A 20,431-nucleotide genomic window follows, 5' to 3' on the forward strand; every position below is an offset into this window, starting at 1 on the left:
TTACACAGTTGATATGTTGCTACTGCTGTGTAAATATGCACTGATACATTGCTAAACACAGTTGAGGCTGTAGGAAATTTGGTGAAAGGTGGTTGCAGGTTTTATGTAGAGTTGTGAAGGTTGTTATGTTTTGACCCTCAGAAAGCGAAAAAGAACACCTATATCCTGGCTTTGGATGGGGACACTGATTTTCAGCCCTCGGCTGTGATGCTGTTGGTGGACCGTCTCAGGATGTACCCGGAGGTGGGGGCTGCTTGTGGTAGAATTCACCCTACTGGCACCGGTAAGACTTCATATTGATATAGAAACACTCAGACTGCCAAAAGTGCTTCAGCTGTTTATCTTTTGGACAACGAAAGTCATATTCGTTCGAATATGGGCCTTGCAGTGCAGGCAGGGCCAACATGTAGAACAATAATTAATCATCGCCAATTACCACCTACTCTAAAAAACATGTACTTCCTATACATCACTGTCACTTGTAATCTGTCTGGATCATAGTGTCCTCTGTATGATTAGATGTAAGGGTCCAGTGCATTGAGTTGGTCTACACCAGTGGTTCTCAAAGTGTGGGGCGCGCCCCACTGGTGGGGCGCAGAGACGTGACAGGTGGGACGTGAAGGAACGTGATGAACGGGATTTATTTTTTTTTTTACCCCTGATCTATAGCAATGCTTTCCTTTATAGACAATAGATTTTGATTGACGTCGGCGTATTAATTGCAGCGGGACAATTAAAAAAAAAACTTTTGTTTAGTTTAGTTAGGGCTGTGTAGCTACTGTTCTCGCTACGTGTTTTACACGTCCAGTGTGTTGACAGTCAGTTCAACAGTCAGCCAAACTTGATTTCACAAGCCAGGTAGCGAGCGCCTTGCTCCTTTAAAACTTATGAGTGAAAATACTTAGAAGGTATCTTAACTAAACACAGCAAGTTACTATTAGATTTATTACACCAAGAATCAGAGCAACAACAGATTACAGCTCTACACCATTCACTGCCATCCATCTCAGGTCCGATGGTGTGGTACCAGAAGTTTGAGTACGCCGTGGGCCACTGGATGCAGAAGACGGCAGAGCACGTGTTTGGCTGTGTTCTCTGCAGCCCTGGTTGCTTCAGTCTTTTTCGGGCAACTGCACTCATGGACGACAACATCATGAAGAAGTACACCACCACGGCTACAGAGGCAGGCCACTATGTGCAGTACGATCAAGGTACTGTCTGTGTGTGTGTGTGTATGGATATGGGTATGGGTATGAGTATGGGCATATATGTGTGGTGTGTGTGTGCTGAAGTGTTTTGTTCTCATGCTTTTTCTTTGTTCCAGGAAAATGTTTTTGATATAAATGTCTTGACATCAGCTCAGCTTAATTAAAAGTGATTTCTTCCTATGCAGAAAAACCTTAAGAAATCCGGCTGTTTTTTAAAGTGTGTTTTCTTTCTGTTTTAAAAGGTGAGGACCGCTGGCTGTGCACTCTGTTGCTGCAGCAGGGCTGGCGGGTGGAGTACAACGCGGCGTCAGACTCCTACACCAACGCCCCGCAGGAGTTCAAGGAGTTCTACAACCAGAGGCGGCGCTGGGGGCCCTCCACCATGGCAAACACCCTGGACCTGCTGGGCAGCGGCGAGGTGACGGTCAGGTTGAACAAATCCATCTCCACCCCCTTCATGCTCTACCAGACACTCGTCATGGCTGCCTCCATCCTCGGCCCAGCCACTGTTTGCCTGATGATCGCAGGTGAGAAAGACCAGACTGGGGAAATGCAAACAGTAAAGGTACTGAATTATACATGTGCCATTACATGGTATTACTAAAGCAGGGCTCTCAAGTGTCACGCATTGAGCGTGACAGTCACTCATTTCGGTCTTTAGTCACGCACTCCCGCCACACATCGTATTTCTCACGCTGAAAAAAAACTCTAGGCTATTTAATGTGTCGCAGCGCGCAAACATGACCTGGCCGCGCTGCCCTCACCATGGAGGAATCAAGCACGTCTCCCCGAATCCCCTGGGGTTCTGCCATGAGGTGCCACTTATCAGCCACTTATCAGCCAATCAAAAGAAAAAATGGGCTACACAATAGCCAATCCGAAAAATACATCTTTTGTATCTGGGTAAGATTTAATCCAGTAACCAATTAAAATAAAGCATCCTATAATTGCGCGCGATTGATCTTCCGGAGCTCCAAGCATCAGTCTTCTACAAAGAGTAAGTCGTCTCCTGTTTTAATGTTACAACACATTTACAATGGTTTGACACAAGCAATGACAACTTGACTGCAGTTAGAGAATATTTCCCAGATGATTAGCATCAGTTTTGAATGAGTGTTTGTAGCCAACACAGCCTGCCTTTACACTATAGCTTTGACTCCGAACTTCGTTAATAGGCTATAATAAATTTGAGTAGGCCTATTAAAAATATATATAGCCTATAATTCGAACGAATATTAGGCAGCCCTTAATATTCAATGATGTTATGGGCATTATTTTTGGTAAATGTGTTTGCTTGAACATTCTATTCAGATTCCGAGGTTTCTTCACGCCTGGTGAAGTTGTGAATCGCGAGCTCATTAGGCATACTAGCATGTTATAAATATCCTGGCCATGGATGCATTAATCATTGCATCTGTCTTTCAAAGATGTCAGGTAAAAAACAAATAAGCATCCTGTCCTTCGCCCAAAGAGGAAAGCCCACTAAAAAGGCCAGATTAGGCCCAGAGAAGGTTGTAAACACATTAGAGGAGGAGATGGTGGAAGAGGAAGAGACAGTACAGGTTGAAGAGGAAGAGACAGTACAGGTGGAGGAGGAAGAGACAGTGCAGGTGGAGGAGGAGGAGACGGTGGAAGAGATGGTGGAAGAAACAGTGGAGGAGATGGCTAGAACAAAAGAGAGAAAAGTCCCAGGAGCAGCCCTACAAGACCTCTTTTAATAGTGAATGGACCTCTAAATGGCCATTTATTACTGTAGAAAGCACCAGCTCATATTACTGGTGCTCTATCTGCCGCCAAGAGACCTCGTGTGCCCATCCAGGTGTGCGGGATGTGACAAGGCACATAGGCAGTAAGGGGCATCAGCCCAAACAGCAGGCACTGAAGTCAACCAGCACAATTAATACATCCAATTCTATGACTATGGCATATATAATGGGAACCAACACCAAAATGATAAAAGAGTCCAAAAAAGCAACAAACACCTACAATAAACATAATTCTCTTTCTCTCTCTCTCTCTCTCTCTCTCTCTCTCTCTCTCTCTCTCTCTCCCAAATGTAATACATACTTTGTAATTGGTTGAATTGTCAGTGCCATGTGTCAAATCTTTTCTGCAAGTCTGGGGGGGGGGGGGGGGGGGGGGGCTGGTCTGTGGGCATACGGCAGGGGTGGGGCGGGCGGAATGGGGGTGGGCCGGGGGCGTGGTCAGGGGGGGGATATGTCACTCTTGCCTGTCTTCAAAACTTGAGAGCCCTGCTAAAGTATGTGGGTTATATGAGATATATACAGTTTAATAATAGCTACGATACAAGAGGCTCACCTCTTTCATGTACTATACATAGTGGCTCATTTTGAATGAGTTTAAACTTTTGCAAATAGAACTGTATTGAATTAATTGATATGGTATTCCTAAAGCATGCCATTCATCAGATCCTAATGAATGGATGATAATAAGATCTAAAACATCTTGCCAATTCTTTTCTTCCAGGAAGCTTCTCCTTTGTCTTTGGTGTTTCACCTAATCTGAGTCTCGTACTAGCTATTGTGCCCCCAGTCATCTACCTTATTCTGTGCTACATACTGAGCTCCAACACTCAGATCACCGTTGCCGCCATTATGAGCATATTCTATGCCTTCCTGATGACAGCAAGCATTCTTTCAATCATCGGTAAGGGTCATGAATTCACTAAGAACACACACACACACACACACAATCGTGGTAGTGTACTTCCCCTCTCTTTACAGATGAGGGGTACTGCATAGTCACATACGTGCATGCACACACACACACACACACATACACACACCCACACACACACACACATACATTATACACATACAGTATATATTTTTTTCTACTCTGTGCAGGTGACATGGTTTTGGAGGGCACCTTCATTACTCCCAGTGGCCTCTTCTTCATTGGACTCGTGTCAATGTACATGATCACCGCCCTGCTCCACCCCAGCGAGTTCGGTCTCATCATCTACGGCCTCCTCTACGTGCTCTGCATCCCCAGCGCCTACCTCCTCCTGGCCATCTACTCCATGGTAAACATGAACAATGTGTCCTGGGGAACCAGGGAGACCGCTGCCCCAAAGCCAGCCGCCGGTGCTGCTGCCACGCAGACACAGATCCAGAAGAACGTCAAGTACAAGAGGAACTGCAAGTGCTGCTGCAGCTGGAACCTGGAGTGCCGGGTCACCGATGACCAGGAAGTGACCGTGGCACTGCCTGTCAGCGCTCCGCAGTCGGAACCTGTTTCAGACAATCCCAAACAACCAGAAAAAATGAAACGGTATTTTGTACAGAATGTTCCTTTGTGACCTAACAGTAATATTGATATGAAGTCAAGAATACTGAATGAAATTTCTTATCCATTTTATTGTTTGTTTGTTTTTTAGCAAAACTCCAAAAGGTATTTCGTATTTATACATTTATAAGATATTCTGTGCACCATGTAAGGTTTACGCCTCATTGGTTATGTTTATTTATGTGTTTATGTTTATGTTATTTGTCAGACTGGATTGAACAACTGAAGGACAAATCTGGGGACCTGGGGCTGGACACAAAATACCTTGATGAGGTAGTTTTAACGCTAACAATCCATTAACCTCCAGATTGCTTTGTATTTCTCACACTTGAATTGATCCTTGTAATCACGAATACTGAGTCACAATCTGGGAAGTTTAATCTGAACTTTAATGACTGTCATCCCAGGATGAAGTGCTGTTTTGGGAGAAGCTCAAGGAGCGCTATCTTAAACCTCATGCCGAGGATAAGGAAACAAAGAAGCGAATTGAAGCAGACCTGAAAGACCTAAGAAACAAGGTGTACCTTATCTTACCATAGCAATCTATCTATCCGTATATCTATCAAACAAGAGCTTGCAGTCTGTGCTGTAAATGTAATGTCCTTGTCTCAAAGTAAATATACACTGAATTTCTCCCTGTTTATCTTGTTGTATTTTGCTCCTCTCTATCGCCATCTACAGGCCACATTTGTGTACTTCATCTGCAATGCCATCTGGCTTGTGGCTACGTTCTTCCTGCAGGAGATAGGAGGGGCCGTCAGCATCCCGATTCCCAGGCTTTATCCCAATGGGACAGTAGATCCGGACGCGCAAATCTTCATTGACCCCATTGGCTTAATGTTTGTCATTGGCTTTGCATTTTTACTGGTGATTCAGTTTTTCGCCATGTTGTGGCACAGGTAACTACTGAAATTATCCCTGCTTCCCTGCTGCTTTTCTTGTCCCTGTATCTGACCAATTGGAAGTGATGATAAGTCTTCCCCTATCAAAAGCAACAACAGTCCTGTCAGGATCCAGTCAAAACTTTTGTCCTTCCCTTTGTTGTTCTTCCAGGCTACAAACATTGATCCACTACATAGCCTACCAAGGAACTGAGTCTGCAGTCATCAAAAAGAAATTGACTAGAGCCAAGTCTTACGAGAGTTTGTACGATGAAAAGGTATAAGAGCATATTTTAAGATTAAAGTTTTTGCCTTTGGTAATGTGATCAATGTCACTGCCAAAGCGGACACTGGTTTGATATATTATTGTGAATTTAATATTGTAATGTCTTAATATCATTACATTCCAGAACTCCCACAAGTTTCTTTGACACTTCCATGGTATGGATGACAAGCACACAATGACAATTGGAGGACAGCTTGACTGCACAAGATGAGCACCTTTAGTCAAAAACACTGCACTTAAGATATACTCCTGGTTTCTATGTAGTAACACTTGCATGTAACATTGTATGAGTTGCACTTATAATGTTAACATGGTATGCTGTATTTAAGCAAATCTATTATGTCACTTTTTTATGATTTTTTTGCAAATGCTTTGCAAGTAATTAAATATGTTTGAGTTTTTGCTTTTCTGAGGTATACACACATTTAGTTAAAGGTATTAATGCTTCCAATTTCCTTGATTTTGAACTGAGGGTTAATTTGATTTTAAGTTTATGTAACCATTCTAACTAGATTGTACTGCTCTAGCACTTTATTGGCATGGGGACGCTTTCAACCTCAATCAACCTTAATAAGCCTTATCATTCAGTAGTGGGTGATAGCCATCATATAAATGCACTGCAAAATATGAAATGCACTGCAAAATAAACTTTGTGATAGAGTTGTATGATCACTCTTGTGTGATTAGCAGCACAATCAAAACGGACTAATTCAGTTTGGGTGTTGTTTCCTACTGTATCAGTTAGTTACCCAGTGTATTGGTGCCGTACACAAAGGTCAAAGGGCCACTGATAGGATAGGACAAATCTGTGTGGAATCTGACTCACAGTAAACAATTCAAGCGATTCCTTTTTTTAAGATCAAATTACTTTTACAAAGACAAAGGACCTTTATCCATTTTCAGTTGGTGGATCATACTTTTAGCTTCAAGCCTTCTTCTACCTTTTCTTTAAATGACACATTCCATTGCATCAAAACGTAACATGTATTTCAACTGTCGTTCACATATACATCCCCTTTCTGATTAGACAATGGTCATTGTTGTCAACCATTCTCTTTAAACATCTGAAACGTTCTTGAAAGGTCCTTTCAGTGTCAACTAGAAATTCTAAACACACAACCTTTCACCTTGGCTCTTCTCTGGATTGAATGCCATGTCACATTTCCTTATTGGACCTCATAACTCAAGACTGAATCTTCATTTCCCACCACCTCACTAAAACAACACAGTATTCTCAAGTACCACATCCTTGTACCCATTTATGAATAAGGCACTTTTAAAGCAAAGGAGGGCAGAAGGTCCAGCAATAAATCCCCAGCTGATATTTAAGTCCACACTTGCAGTAAAAGAGTTTATTTGTCACTCGTTACGCGGACTGTGCCTGTGTTCAACGGCATGGGGGAGCTTCGGCACAGGGGACGCAAGAGGGAGGGAAGACACAGGAACATGTCTTTTTGATTCTGTATAATTCCCACTCATATTTCAAGTTACACCTGTGAAATGTTCCAAGGAACATGAGTCAAGTTTTTCAATTGATGTAGCCTTGGGACCAAAGTTATAGGCAGGCTGTGAAGGCACACATGTTTAATGGTTAATGGAAATAATGTTTAATATATGTTCTATGGAGTGTAAAAGGGGACAACTGGTATATTTCATCTAATCAAATTTAATCAAGATTCATAGAGGTGTGGCAAGAAGTGTTATCTGAATCTGCCTGATCAGACACTGTCAGCAGACACAGTGATGACACTGGGATGATTTATTGTTTTGATACTGTTTACCATCTCCATGGTGACATATTAAGTGGGGAAAAAACATTATGGCATTTTGTCCTTTGCACCCAGGCTGCAGCCATTTCAAATCTCCTTGATAACTCTGCCAAGGGAAGGCCTGTCACTCAGACTCATTACAGGGTTATTCTGTTTCATCAGGAATTTTTAAAAGTTCAATTCAATTTTATATATATATATAACGCCAAAACAGTATAAGGGGAAATTATATTTCATTTACCCGGTTTGTTTGTTTTCTGTTATGAGAATATTCAAAACTATTATTTATTTTCCCTGCGTAATGGGGAGGAATACCTCAATACTTTCCTATCTACCAAGACAATCTTGTATATTCCAAGGTAGTCAGTGACGTAGTTATATTATTTAAAGCATCAGTAATGAGCCTTTGGTTTACAGCTAGTGTGCTAACTACATAAAAGGCATGCAGAAAACTTGCACCAGCACCAACGACTGGGTCTCTCTACTGATTTGTGTGTGTACTCATATGGATGTTTCTCTCACTGTGTGTGTGTTTAATTTTCCAGATTTGTCTAATAGAGTAAAAAAAATAAAAAAAAGTGTTGAAGTTGACACTTCAGATATGAGTTTTCCCAGGGGAATTAATGTAAATAAAGCGGTGGGTTCCTTCCTCCGGCACATGGGCATGAGTGGCATGAGGCACAACAACCTCCCCCACTACATGCCTCTACATACCATAGTTCATTTAAACTTCCTGGGTAACACCGTACTCATGACTAACATAATTGACCACCTCAAGTTGGTCAGTTCACAACGGACAACACAAGACAGACACAACACCAACACAACACCAACACAACACAGACACAACACAGACACAACACCAACACAACACAGACACAACACCAACACAACACAGACACAACACCAACACAACACCAACACAACAAAGACACAACTGCCCTAAGGGCCGTTTAAGGGCCACTCCGATGACCAAACGGACAGCCTTCATTGCTCCGTAGCAAAAAATACCAATTTTCCCGAAATGGGGCTTAAAGTCACGTTGGCTTCGTAGCAGCAACATGAATCACATCATATTTCTCTGAAACTGGTTACATGCATATGATATTTGTTATCAATAAATGTTTATACAGGATATGAAATATAACATAAAAATATCTTTCACTTTACCATTCTGGCAATAAAAAAAACAAAAACATTGCATCATTAGATATTGATCCATCTACACACATAATGGAAAAAACACATAAAGGAGTGCAACAGCCTCATTAAAAGTCATACGCACATAGTGACAGACTTTATGAATACATCTCTGGCATCAGAAATAACTTTAAAAGATACAAATTCAGAGGGTGAACATGAAGAAAGTCGCCAGGAGAGGCAATTTTTGCTGGACCCACAGGTACACAAGGGAGCGGCAAGCAATCAAACACAGAGGAGAAGCGTGGGAGGCTTCAAAACACAAGCTCAGCAGAAGTCCTGCAGGGGACAGCATCTGCATGCTTTGTGGTAGGGCCTTTGCTCACAGGGGTCATCTCAGAATCCACATGAGGATAAATACTGGACGGAGGCCTTACAGCTGTTGACCGGCTTGCAGAGCACATGATGTCACCCTCGGGAGCAAATGCACCCAAGTCCAAGCCCAAGAAAGTGATTCCGAAGCTCCACTGTTGTGATCAGTGTGAGAAGACCTTCAGCAAACTGAGCTACTTTCCTGCTGAAATAAACTCCAAACTCCACCTGTCTTCCAGTCCGTTCTTCAAGTTTGGCATGCTCATTAGATTCTAACAGTAGTGTAGCAGGAAAATGAGTGAACGAATGATAACAACAAGCAAGAAGGGAATTAAAGCGAGTGAACTGTGTATCTATTTATCCTCTATGGTAGTCTGACAGGACACTGACATAGTTTTAGATTGTGTGCACCTTTGTTCCATCTATGAGTGAAGTGTAATAAACTTCTAAAGATACACTATGAAATGGATCAGGAGATAATCGTGAACAGGCCTGGAGAAGATTCGGAATTCCCTGGGAAAGTACACTAGTGGGTTATAGGGTTGACTCTCACAAAATACACAATTAGCTCAGAAACAGGTGCAGAATGTGCCCAAATATGGTACGGTTGTTTCCGGATCCGGAGACCCTTCCCATAAAATAAAATGAGTACAGTCTATATATATACTTGATGAGGAGCCTTGCTGTGTATTACAGAGAGAACAAACAGTGTAAAGAGTGTGATGGAAATCTGATAATAACCAGTCTAATGAGATCTGTCTCATAATAAGAGACAAGTATAAAGTTTATTGGTCTGCAAAAGGATCAGAGACACACAGAGTGAACAGCAAGCAGTCTGTGAAAATCGGATGAATTCTCTTGCAGGCAGTGTCTATTTATCAGAGTTACAGAGATAAGAAGAACAGGGAGTATCACTGTTCCAGCACATTGCATTCTCAAGGAAAAAGGAAAAACAATCACCCTAGTTCTCTTCAATGATTCACATTACGTGCTTTACACAATGACACGTGCAATTTGCATAATTTCTAAAACATTTCCCCACTTTTTATCAGTAGTTGATAAATATGTACATTGAAACAGGCGGTTTTCATCCAGTACATTAATCAGTACAATCCTGGGATGTGCTCTGGTTTTGCTGTTGGTGTTTTACTGGCAAATAAACCATTTTGCACCAATGAATTCTGAGACTCCAGCACTCAATTTTGAAGAATTTCTAGTAATGTTGTAGCAAAGAACCTTCTGATTATCATATCGGCCCAAGACTAGAATATTTGCCACAGCACTAGGTATTTCAGTCAGCACAACTTATCTTCTGAATTATGTTATCACCTGTAATAAATTCATCAGGGGCTTCTCCGCCTACTGGTCAGAGAGATAGAGAAACATGATTAGGATGTATCTGAGTTCAACATGTAATGGATTATAATTTAAGGACTGAACCTTTTAAAAATGTAGAGATGCTTAGATTTATTAGCCTGTGATAACTGAAATTGGACAGCAATAATCAAGTCTCTGGTGTAGCATATATTTCGATTGAACACGATTTCTTATTATTATTATTATTATTGGTAGAAATAGTAGTAGAATTGTTGTGGTACATTTTGTATAAGAGTGAGTGAGTGACTGAAGGAATGAGATAGCAAGACAATCTAACTTGAAATCGACCACTTATCAGCACTGATAGAATTACAAAAGATGGACGACTTTTACTTTGAAAATATGGTATGTCCCTGCCACATAAACTTCCGCTTAGGTATCTTCAACTCGAAACCACTGATCTAATGTAACGTGAAGTGTTTGAAATATAGAAAACACTAGACGTTATACTTTGCTTAAACATAGATTTTCAAGCACAGGGGCTGTCAAGAAAGTTACGTTGTTCATTGCAGGTAACGTGTGTGAGCGTGAATATTTCGAAAAGTTACACTGGCCATTTAAAAGTTGGTTAATATCAAATCAATATCAATATATTGGTTAAAGTTGAGCTGCTAAATAATCAGTAGCTTGTAGTAGCAGCAGCAGCAGCTATCTATGCTTTAAAACAAACAAACCATAGCGTATATTTTCCTCTGTCAAACAGGTGGTTCCGAACTGACAGAAAACCTGTGCGTGAGGTAAGTTGGCTACGTTAACAAGATAGATACGTTTTTAACATCTTTGTTTTGCTTCTGTAACGTTAACTTAGAAAAGAAAAGCAAAAATTCATGTCAGTGTACTCTTGGGGAAACCTAATATGGTCTACGCCATGATACATGAGATCTTAGCCGTTAGATGTCGGAGGATACAAGGTTTGATCTTATATTTGTGACTGTAGGAACTATTATATGCTGAGAGAGGTGAACATGGAAGCAACTCTGCAAAAAACAAGTGTCAGATAGGCCTATGTGCAGAACAGAGGTAAATCTGTGGAGAGACCCCTTCGTGATAGAAACAGGAGCTGTTCAGCACTTGTTTTTTAAATACTGAGAAAGGGGTTTCGCCACAGTTATTTTGGAATATTGGAAAACACCCTAAATTTGAGGTGTGTGCATCATCAGCTTGCCACAGTTATTCACAAGCAATGAGTAAACAAGAATATTCTGATTGGCTTAAAGGGGATAACCACCTCCTCTGATTGGGGATCGTAATCAGAGCAGATAAGTGTCCATTATTTGATTGTAAAATGAATTGTCAGAACACGTCAGAAATCGAATAGTGCATAAAAGAGCAAGACACAGAGGGCCTAATTTACTAACATTGCGACCGCAGCGCAATCTGCGCCTTTGCCAACCCGTATATAGCGCACGGTATTGTAGCGATCTCAGGCACTACTCAGAGAGGGGTTTCTGTAAATGATTACTTTATTGCTTACATCCATGGGAACTTAAATCACTGTGACTGCTCATCACTAAACCGCGAGCACGAAGAGGCTCAACAACAAGAAACACGTTATCTTACCAAGGTGTCCCCGCTCCCCGGCTACTCTGCCAGCCCCCCGCAGCGCATAGCAACCCACACATGAGCTGCCGCGGCTGACAGAGAGCAAGGACACAGGCACACAGACATCACAATGAACATTAACATTAACACATCAACACATACAGGTCGCTACAGAGCACATGATGTCACCCTCGGGAGCAAATGCACCCAAGTCCAAGCCCAAGAAGGAGATTCCCGAAGCACCACTGTTGTGATCAGTGTGAGAAGACCTTCAGCAATCTGTGCTACTTTCATGCTGAAATAAACTCCAAACTCCACCTGTCTTCCAGTCCATTCTTCAAGTTTGGCATGCTCATTAGATTCTAACAGTAGCATAGCAGGAAAATTAGTGAACGAATGATAACAACAAGCAAGAAGGGAATTAAAGCAAGTGAACTGTGTATCTATTTATCCTCTATGGTAGTCTGACAGGACACTGACATCGTTTTAGATTGTGTGCACCTTTGTTCCATCTATGAGTGAAGTGTAATAAACTTCTAAAGATACACTATGAAATGGATCAGGAGATAATCGTGAACAGGCCTGGAGAAGATTCGGAATTCCCTGGGAAAGTACACTAGTGGGTTATAGGGTTGACTCTCACAAAATACACAATTAGCTCAGAAACAGGTGCAGAATGTGCCCAAATATGGTACGGTTGTTTCCGGATCCGGAGACCCTTCCCATAAAATAAAATGAGTACAGTCTATAGGAAGGGCCCATGGATGGCTTACTTGATGAGGAGCCTTGCTGTGTATTACAGAGAGAACAAACAGTGTAAAGAGTGTGATGGAAATCTGATAATAACCAGTCTAATGAGATCCGTCTCATAATTAGAGACAAGTATAAAGTTTATTGGTCTGCAGAAGGATCAGAGACACACAGAGTGAACAGCAAGCAGTCTGTGAAAATCGGATGAATTCTCTTGCAGGCAGTGTCTATTTATCAGAGTTACAGAGATAAGAAGAACAGGGAGTATCACTGTTCCAGCACATTGCATTCTCAAGGAAAAAGGAAAAACAATCACCCTAGTTCTCTTCAATGATTCACATTACGTGCTTTACACAATGACACGTGCAATTTGCATAATTTCTAAAACATTTCCCCACTTTTTATCAGTAGTTGATAAATATGTACATTGCAACAGGCGGTTTTTATCCAGTACATTAATCAGTACAATCCTAGGATGTGCTCTGGTTTTGCTGTTGGTGTTTTACTGGCATATAATAATAAACCATTTTGCACCAATGAATTCTGAGACTCCAGCACTCAATTTTGAAGAATTTCTAGTAATGTTGTGGCGAAGAACCTTCTGATTATCATATCGGCCCAAGACTAGAATATTTGCCACAGCACTAGGTATTTCAGTCAGCACAACTTATCTTCTGAATTATGTTATCACCTGTAATGAATTCATCAGGGGCTTCTCCGCCTACTGGTCAGAGAGATAGAGAAACATGATTAGGATGTATCTGAGTTCAACATGTAATGGATTATAATTTAAGGACTGAACCTTTTAAAAATGTAGAGATGCTTAGATTTATTAGCCTGTGATAACTGAAATTGGACAGCAATAATCAAGTCTGGTGTAGCATATATTTCGATTGAACACGATTTCTTCTTATTATTATTATTGGTAGAAATAGTAGTAGAATTGTTGTGGTACATTTTGTATAAGAGTGAGTGAGTGACTGAAGGAATGAGATAGCAAGACAATCTAACTTGAAATCGACCACTTATCAGCACTGATAGAATTACAAAAGATGGACGACTTTTACTTTGAAAATATGGTATGTCCCTGCCACATAAACTTCCGCTTGGGTATCTTCAACTCGAAACCACTGATCTAATGTAACGTGAAGTGTTTGAAATATAGAAAACACTAGACGTTATTCTTTGCTTAAACATATTTTTTTGTTCATAGATTTTCAAGCACAGGGGCTGTCAAGAAAGTTACGTTGTTCACTGCAGGTAACGTGTGAGAGCGTGAATATTTCGAAAAGTTACACTGGCCATTTAAAAGTTGGTTAATATCAAATCAATATCAATATATTGGTTAAAGTTGAGCTGCTAAATAGTCAGTAGCTTGTAGTAGCAGCAGCAGCAGCTATCTATGCTTTAAAACAGACAAACCATAGCGTATATTTTCCTCTGTCAAACAGGTGGTTCCGAACTGACAGAAAACCTGTGCGTGAGGTAAGTTGGCTACGTTAACAAGATAGATACGTTTTTAACATCTTTGTTTTGCTTCTGTAACGTTAACTTAGAAAAGAAAAGCAAAAGTGTACTCTTGGGGAAACCTAACATGGTCTACGCCATGATACATGAGATCTTAGCCGTTAGATGTCGGAGGATACAAGGTTTGATCCAGTGTTAATTTCGTTGACGAAAACTATGACGAAAAATATTCGTTAACGACCTTTTTCCCGGGACTAAGACGAGACTAAGACGTGACGAAAACGGATCTTCATAAATAAAAACTATGACTAAATCTATTTTAACTTTCGTTGACGAGACGAGACGAGACGAAAATGTTGGTGGTTGACTAAGTCACAATTGTTTTTTTTTTCTAAACTTGTATGCACATCATTGGTTGAATGTTGCCCGGTCCTGTATCTATCCCTCCTCCACTCCCTGAGATGCCCCGACATGCAAGTGACGCCCTAACAGACGTTATGATGGCTGAAGTTCAAGCACTCGGTACTGGAAGAAAAATAAGAATAGATATCTGGACAGTCTTTAATTATAACTTGACAGAAAATAAAACACAATGCACCGCAATAACCGGAGAGAAACCTTGTGGCTTCAAAATAGGTGGGAAGAACACAACAAGAGGCACCTGAAAGCGCACAAGACAACCCTGCCATTTATGCCAAGGTAAATGAGCTAGTAACTGTCAATGATAATTAGCTAATGTTAACTAGTTATTAGAATATATTAGCCAACGTTAAGTTAACTTCAAAAGGGCAGTCGAGTGTATATGTTGTGTCAGCTTGTACAACTAGCTAGTCATTTTCGATTGAAACCTCCCGTTTGGCTTGGCAAATGAGTTCCAAAACGTTTAGCTAGCTAACGTTAGCTAACTATGAGGTAGCATAGCTAAGTTATACTAGCTATCGATTGCTAGCTAAGTTATACTAGCTATCGATAACTAGCTAGTAAACGCGTTGCAGAATGGACTATAGGACAGGCCACGCATGACATTAATCAAGAAAAAATAAATTAATACGTGATTGGTTTACATATCCTTGTCTATTTATGCAATTGTTATTATCATTGGCATTACTTTCAACTCTCAAACTATCTGTCTAGCTAAATATGTTGGTTATCAGATTGCACAGCAATTCAAATGGAGGATATGTGGTTGATTTAACTAAGGCCAGGTAGGCATAGTAGTTGTATTGTGTTATCACATCATTTGAATCTTCAAAATCTAGACTTGATATTCTCTTATATTTTAATGATAATACTGTTAATTAAGTATTGCCTTAAAATTATTATTTACGTTGAATTCATTGGAATTCAGCTGTAGGCATATACTAGGAGATCTGTATTTTAGAGACTAATTGCATCCACAGTTTAAGTACTGCAAGCTTGACTATTATGCAGTTGTAGACACAACACAAGGGGTCCCCGGGCCTGAGAAGGGAAGTAAGAGAGTTTAATGTGGCTATAAGATGGACTTTTAAATGTGACTAAAACTAGACTAAAATGTAATGAGACTTCGTCGACTAAAACTAGACTAAAATGTTCTGAGTTTTCGTCGACGAAAACTAGACTAAAACTAAGCAGGATAAAAATGACTAAAAGTGACTAAAACTAATATGCATTTTCATCTAAAGACTAAGACTAAGACTAAATCTAAAATAGCTGCCAAAATGAACACTGGTTTGATCTTATATTTGTGACTGTAGGAACTATTATATGCTGAGAGAGGTGAACATGGAAGCAACTCTGCAAAAAAACAAGTGTCAGATAGGCCTATGTGCAGAACAGAGGTAAATCTGTGGAGAGACCCCTTCGTGATAGAAACAGGAGCTGTTCAGCACTTTTTAAAAAAATACTGAGAAAGGGGTTTTGCCACAGTTATTTTGGAATATTGGAAAACACCCTAAATTTGAGGTCTGTGCATCATCAGCTTGCCACAGTTATTCACAAGCAATGAGTAAACAAGAATATTCTGATTGGCTTAAAGGGGATAACCACCTCCTCTGATTGGGGATCGTAATCAGAGCAGATAAGTGTCCATTATTTGATTGTAAAATGAAATGTCAGAACACGTCAGAAATCGAATAGTGCATAAAAGAGCAAGACACAGAGGGCCTCATTTACTAACATTGCGACCGCAGCGCAATCTGCGCCTTAGCCAACCCGTATATAGCGCACGGTATTTTGCATCGTATTTATCAAACAAGAACCTCATCTGAATGTGTCGACGCCTTACCAGCGCAATCAGCGCCTAACCCCGCTCATTAGTGTTATTTAGCGCGCAGCTAAAATGGGGAAGAAAGAGCCTGCGTGTTCCTTCCACCATGGATGATGAGTTAACATTAGAATTAGAGCTTTTGGTATACGAGGTTACAGCAAACTAACCTGGGTAAATATAGAAACTCATAAATATTTCTCCATTTAGCCCTTCCGTCCACACTAAAAGTTGTTATCACTTTGAATTCAAGACTGTCTTTTATTGGTTTAATTGGTGATTTTGGGAAATGAAACTTTTCAGCGAACATTGAGTTTCTGGGTTACTATGGTTACCCCTCAGGGGGCCTGTGCAGCTTCATATTAACGAGTTTATGTTCACGAGTTCATATTCACACATATTAACATGAGTTAATCACACACAGGCAACTGCAAACTGTTAAGATGGTTCCCTAAGCTAGAGATAGCTAGGATAGTTAATAGCCAGGTTAACTGCTCCATAGCATCCTGTTAAATAGTCTGGTAGGAATACATGACACCCCTTACTTTTAAACGGCGTATTCCAACACTGAAAACCATGCTTTTCAAAAACGCTGCCCTAGGCAGATACATTTGAAAACTGTAGTTGTAGGTTGCCATGGCACTGGGGGTAGCTTGCGCTTGAGAGGCTATAACGTCAAAATAAACATGGAAGGTGAAATTAATATGCTGCTCTGTCTCTGCAATTTACTTACCGGTAGTATAGTTAGTGTACTTCGAGTACAAGTACTTTTCCTGAATAGATACGCGTTACTCCAGAAGGTGTGCACTGTACTCGGTGTGCTTGAACTATGAGTGAAAATACCGTTTAACTTTAAACCATACAATGAGCGGCGATTCTGGGTAAGACTTGGCCGAACTTTTCTCGAACAGCTAGCTGGTGGGACAGTTTGTAATTCTATTTGTTTGTATGCCTATTAAATGATATATCAAATATAAACATTTAAAAAAAAAAAAAAAACATTTCTGATGTTCGTATTTTTCAAATTTCTCGCAGGCACATAGTTTTCATTTAGCAGCTGATATGTCATGCTAAAACACCTCTTGTTTCGTTACTAATACATAATTAGGCGCACTTTACGCATCTCCTCCCATCTGTTTGCGACGAACACCCACTTTCCCACACCCACTTCCCAGCAGCGGTAATCTGCGCTTTTACTCAGATGCGCCTCCTTTGGAAATACAGTTTTATGTCTTTACCCTCTATTTTACGCCTGAAATGGGCGCAATCCTGTTAGTAAATGAGGCCCAGAGAGTTTTGCAGAGATGCTCCATGGACCACCTCACGGGTTGACTGGGAAGACAAAGACTGGAAGACTGAAATAAAAGCGTCAGATCGCCGTACTCAGTTGTCTGCCTGTCATTGGAATAGCAGCCCAAGGTTTGGAGTGACATAATTACGGTGACATTATTTCTTGAATGAATCTTGATAGTCTACAGTGTGTAGACTCTACACCAAACCAGCTACAGCAAACAAATCTTTGCTTTCTTCATAGGACTGCCCAGAGAGTCATAGACTGAGGCTGAACCAACATCAGGGTGTGGAGGAATGCACCACTGCCAAGATCGCACACTGTAATCCATGGACATGAATATAAATGTTACAAACCCAACATAGAAGAGTGGTTCATGCTGTATGTGGACATACAAAAAGTGGAAATGATGAAGCAGCCATATAGCCATAGCGCCTTAACCCCATCACCACAACCAAAACTTGGGTGTGAAAGTGAATGTAACATCACAGCATGTTCTGATCCTAAGGCAGCTGAATGTATTGTGGTTCCAGTCAGTGTCAAACCAGAGCCAGACTTAGATCCATATTTTCTCTCACTTGAGTTCCCCTGGAGAGAAACTGAAATAAGTCGAGATGATCAGAAGATGAAGTTTGATCTTTTGGACCTCAAATCAGAGATTAAGTCTGAACTGTTGACTGATGAACATATTTCTTTTGAGGTTGCTGAGAGGATTGTGGACCCGTTCAAAGACTGTTTGGTCAAACCTGAGAATGAGCAAGTAAACAACCATGATATTCCAGAACACTCAGAAGAAAGTCTGCTGTATCCAACACCACAAGCAAAAGAAGATCACAACGATTTTGAGGTGTTGGTGCTTAAAGAGCTTGAAGGATTAAGTCAGGAAGGCCGCGTTTGCCATCTCTTGAGGTATAGAAGCCAAGTGCAAAAGAGACATGTGAAACAACTACAACACAGTGAGAAAGAAACTTGTAAAGGCAGAAAACGTAAAACCTGTGAAGCAAAGACAAAACCGAAACACTTGACCCAGCATGTCTGCTCGCTTTGTGGTAAAATCTTCGCCAACTCCAGCGGTTTGCGGGTTCACATGCGGATACACACCGGGGAGAAGCCATACATCTGTCCCACCTGTGGGAAAGCGTTTGCTCGCTCCGACAGGCTAAAAGACCACACAAGGGTCCACACAGGTCAAAAAAAGCCACCCAAAATGCCACCCAAAATGCAGAGATTCCCCTGCAGCCAGTGTGACAAGACCTTTTCCCAGGCCTATAAACTTAGATACCACATGCGCCGGCACACACGCGAAAGGCCATATGCTTGCCACCTGTGTGAGAAACGCTTCATCGATGCCAATGACATGAATCAGCACATTAGGGTCCACGCCAACATCAGGCCTTTTGTATGTACTGAGTGTGGAAACAGTTTCCACCGCCGGGAGATACTAGAGAAACACCAGCGTATCCACACAGGCGAGCGGCCATACAACTGTCCAGAGTGTGGGAAAGCCTTACGGTATAAATACGCTTTGACCATGCACATGAAGACCCACAAAAAATGATGAACACAGGGACGTAAGGAGAATGGACAGGATGATAAGATTCTTTTATTAATCATGTTTTTATTTCTACACATTTGGACGGCTGTCATGCTGTCGGCTGTCACTGATTTGCTCAACTTCAGGTGGTGGAGAATTCCGCAGCCACGCTTTTAACACAGGTTTGAGCATATTTCACCAATTTTAGTCTCTGTCCACAAGCTTCCAGTATGTTTTTGCATGAATTTCATGGTTTGGGGGATTATCTGTCAAGCACTCCATGACTTGGCATCAGATTATATATCAGAGCTTCTACATCCCTTTGATCCTGTGAGATCACTTCATCTGGGTCTGCAGGCAGTTCCAGAGTCCAGTGAAAACTAAAAGTGATTTCTCCTTTGCCATTTTGGACCTCTAAAATCTAGAGCAACCCTGTAATGTCAGATCTGCTTCCTCCCTGGGTACCTAGAGGTACCTTCTGAAAACTCACTGATTCTAGGGTTCCTGGTTATTGGTCAGCAGGGTTACTTTAGGGAGTACATTTGGTTAACGAATTCTAATGAATTAATATTTTTACTTATGTATCCATTATATTTTCAGTTGTACTTAGTAACAAGTTTGCACTACTAATATCAATGTGATCTGATATGAACACATACTTAATGTATCACTCTTAAGCATAGAGAATGTATTTCATGATCTAAATGAATGATAAGCTTGTGGTCCTGATCTGAATTTGTGCTGGAAATCCTATGTCAGTATCAGATTTTTGAATGGTGAGTTGTGTTATTGCATTCAATGAATGAATGGTCACCTAGTCACCAGGATTATGACCTTAAAGCCCCATTATGTGAGAATTGGTATTTTTTGCTACTGATCTCCCCCTAAAATTGTGGAGTATAGTTCACTTTTACACCACCGTCGTGAATACGAATCAGGCTTTGAGACCCCCTAATGGACAGTGGTACACGTGTATTTGTTGACAAGCTGAAGGATATGGAACCAGCAAAGACAACACCAGAGGCCAGCTTGGCATCTGCTATGCATCCTTTTGTCTCTTTTAGCTCTCACCAACGAGGGAAAGCCAGTCCGGGACTGACTCTTGTTTGGTCTCTTGCTTGGTTACTCTCTCGTTTTCTCTTCCTCACTTCTTCTGACAATGTCTTCCTCGGTTTCTTCGCCGCCTCTACCATGATGTCCATACAGAGAATATTGCTCTAGGTTCTTCTTACAACTAACAGAAGTGTCTAATTGTTGTTG

General features: G+C 41.0%; 1 protein-coding gene across 1 annotated transcript; it reads left to right on the forward strand.

Moving 5' to 3' along the window:
- Positions 1–145: 145 nt before the first annotated feature.
- LOC105911525 (chitin synthase chs-1-like) lies at positions 146–6,389 on the forward strand. The gene is given in 10 exon segments (XM_031579313.2): positions 146–283; positions 1,011–1,211; positions 1,451–1,735; positions 3,696–3,875; positions 4,076–4,502; positions 4,670–4,887; positions 4,923–5,035; positions 5,199–5,416; positions 5,571–5,676; positions 5,809–6,389. Coding segments are annotated over 10 exon segments (1,845 nt in total). The 5' UTR covers positions 146–207; the 3' UTR covers positions 5,830–6,389.
- Positions 6,390–20,431: the final 14,042 nt, after the last annotated feature.

The sequence above is a fragment of the Clupea harengus genome, chromosome 13 (assembly GCF_900700415.2).
Source record: "Clupea harengus chromosome 13, Ch_v2.0.2, whole genome shotgun sequence".
Lineage (NCBI taxonomy): Eukaryota > Metazoa > Chordata > Actinopteri > Clupeiformes > Clupeidae > Clupea > Clupea harengus.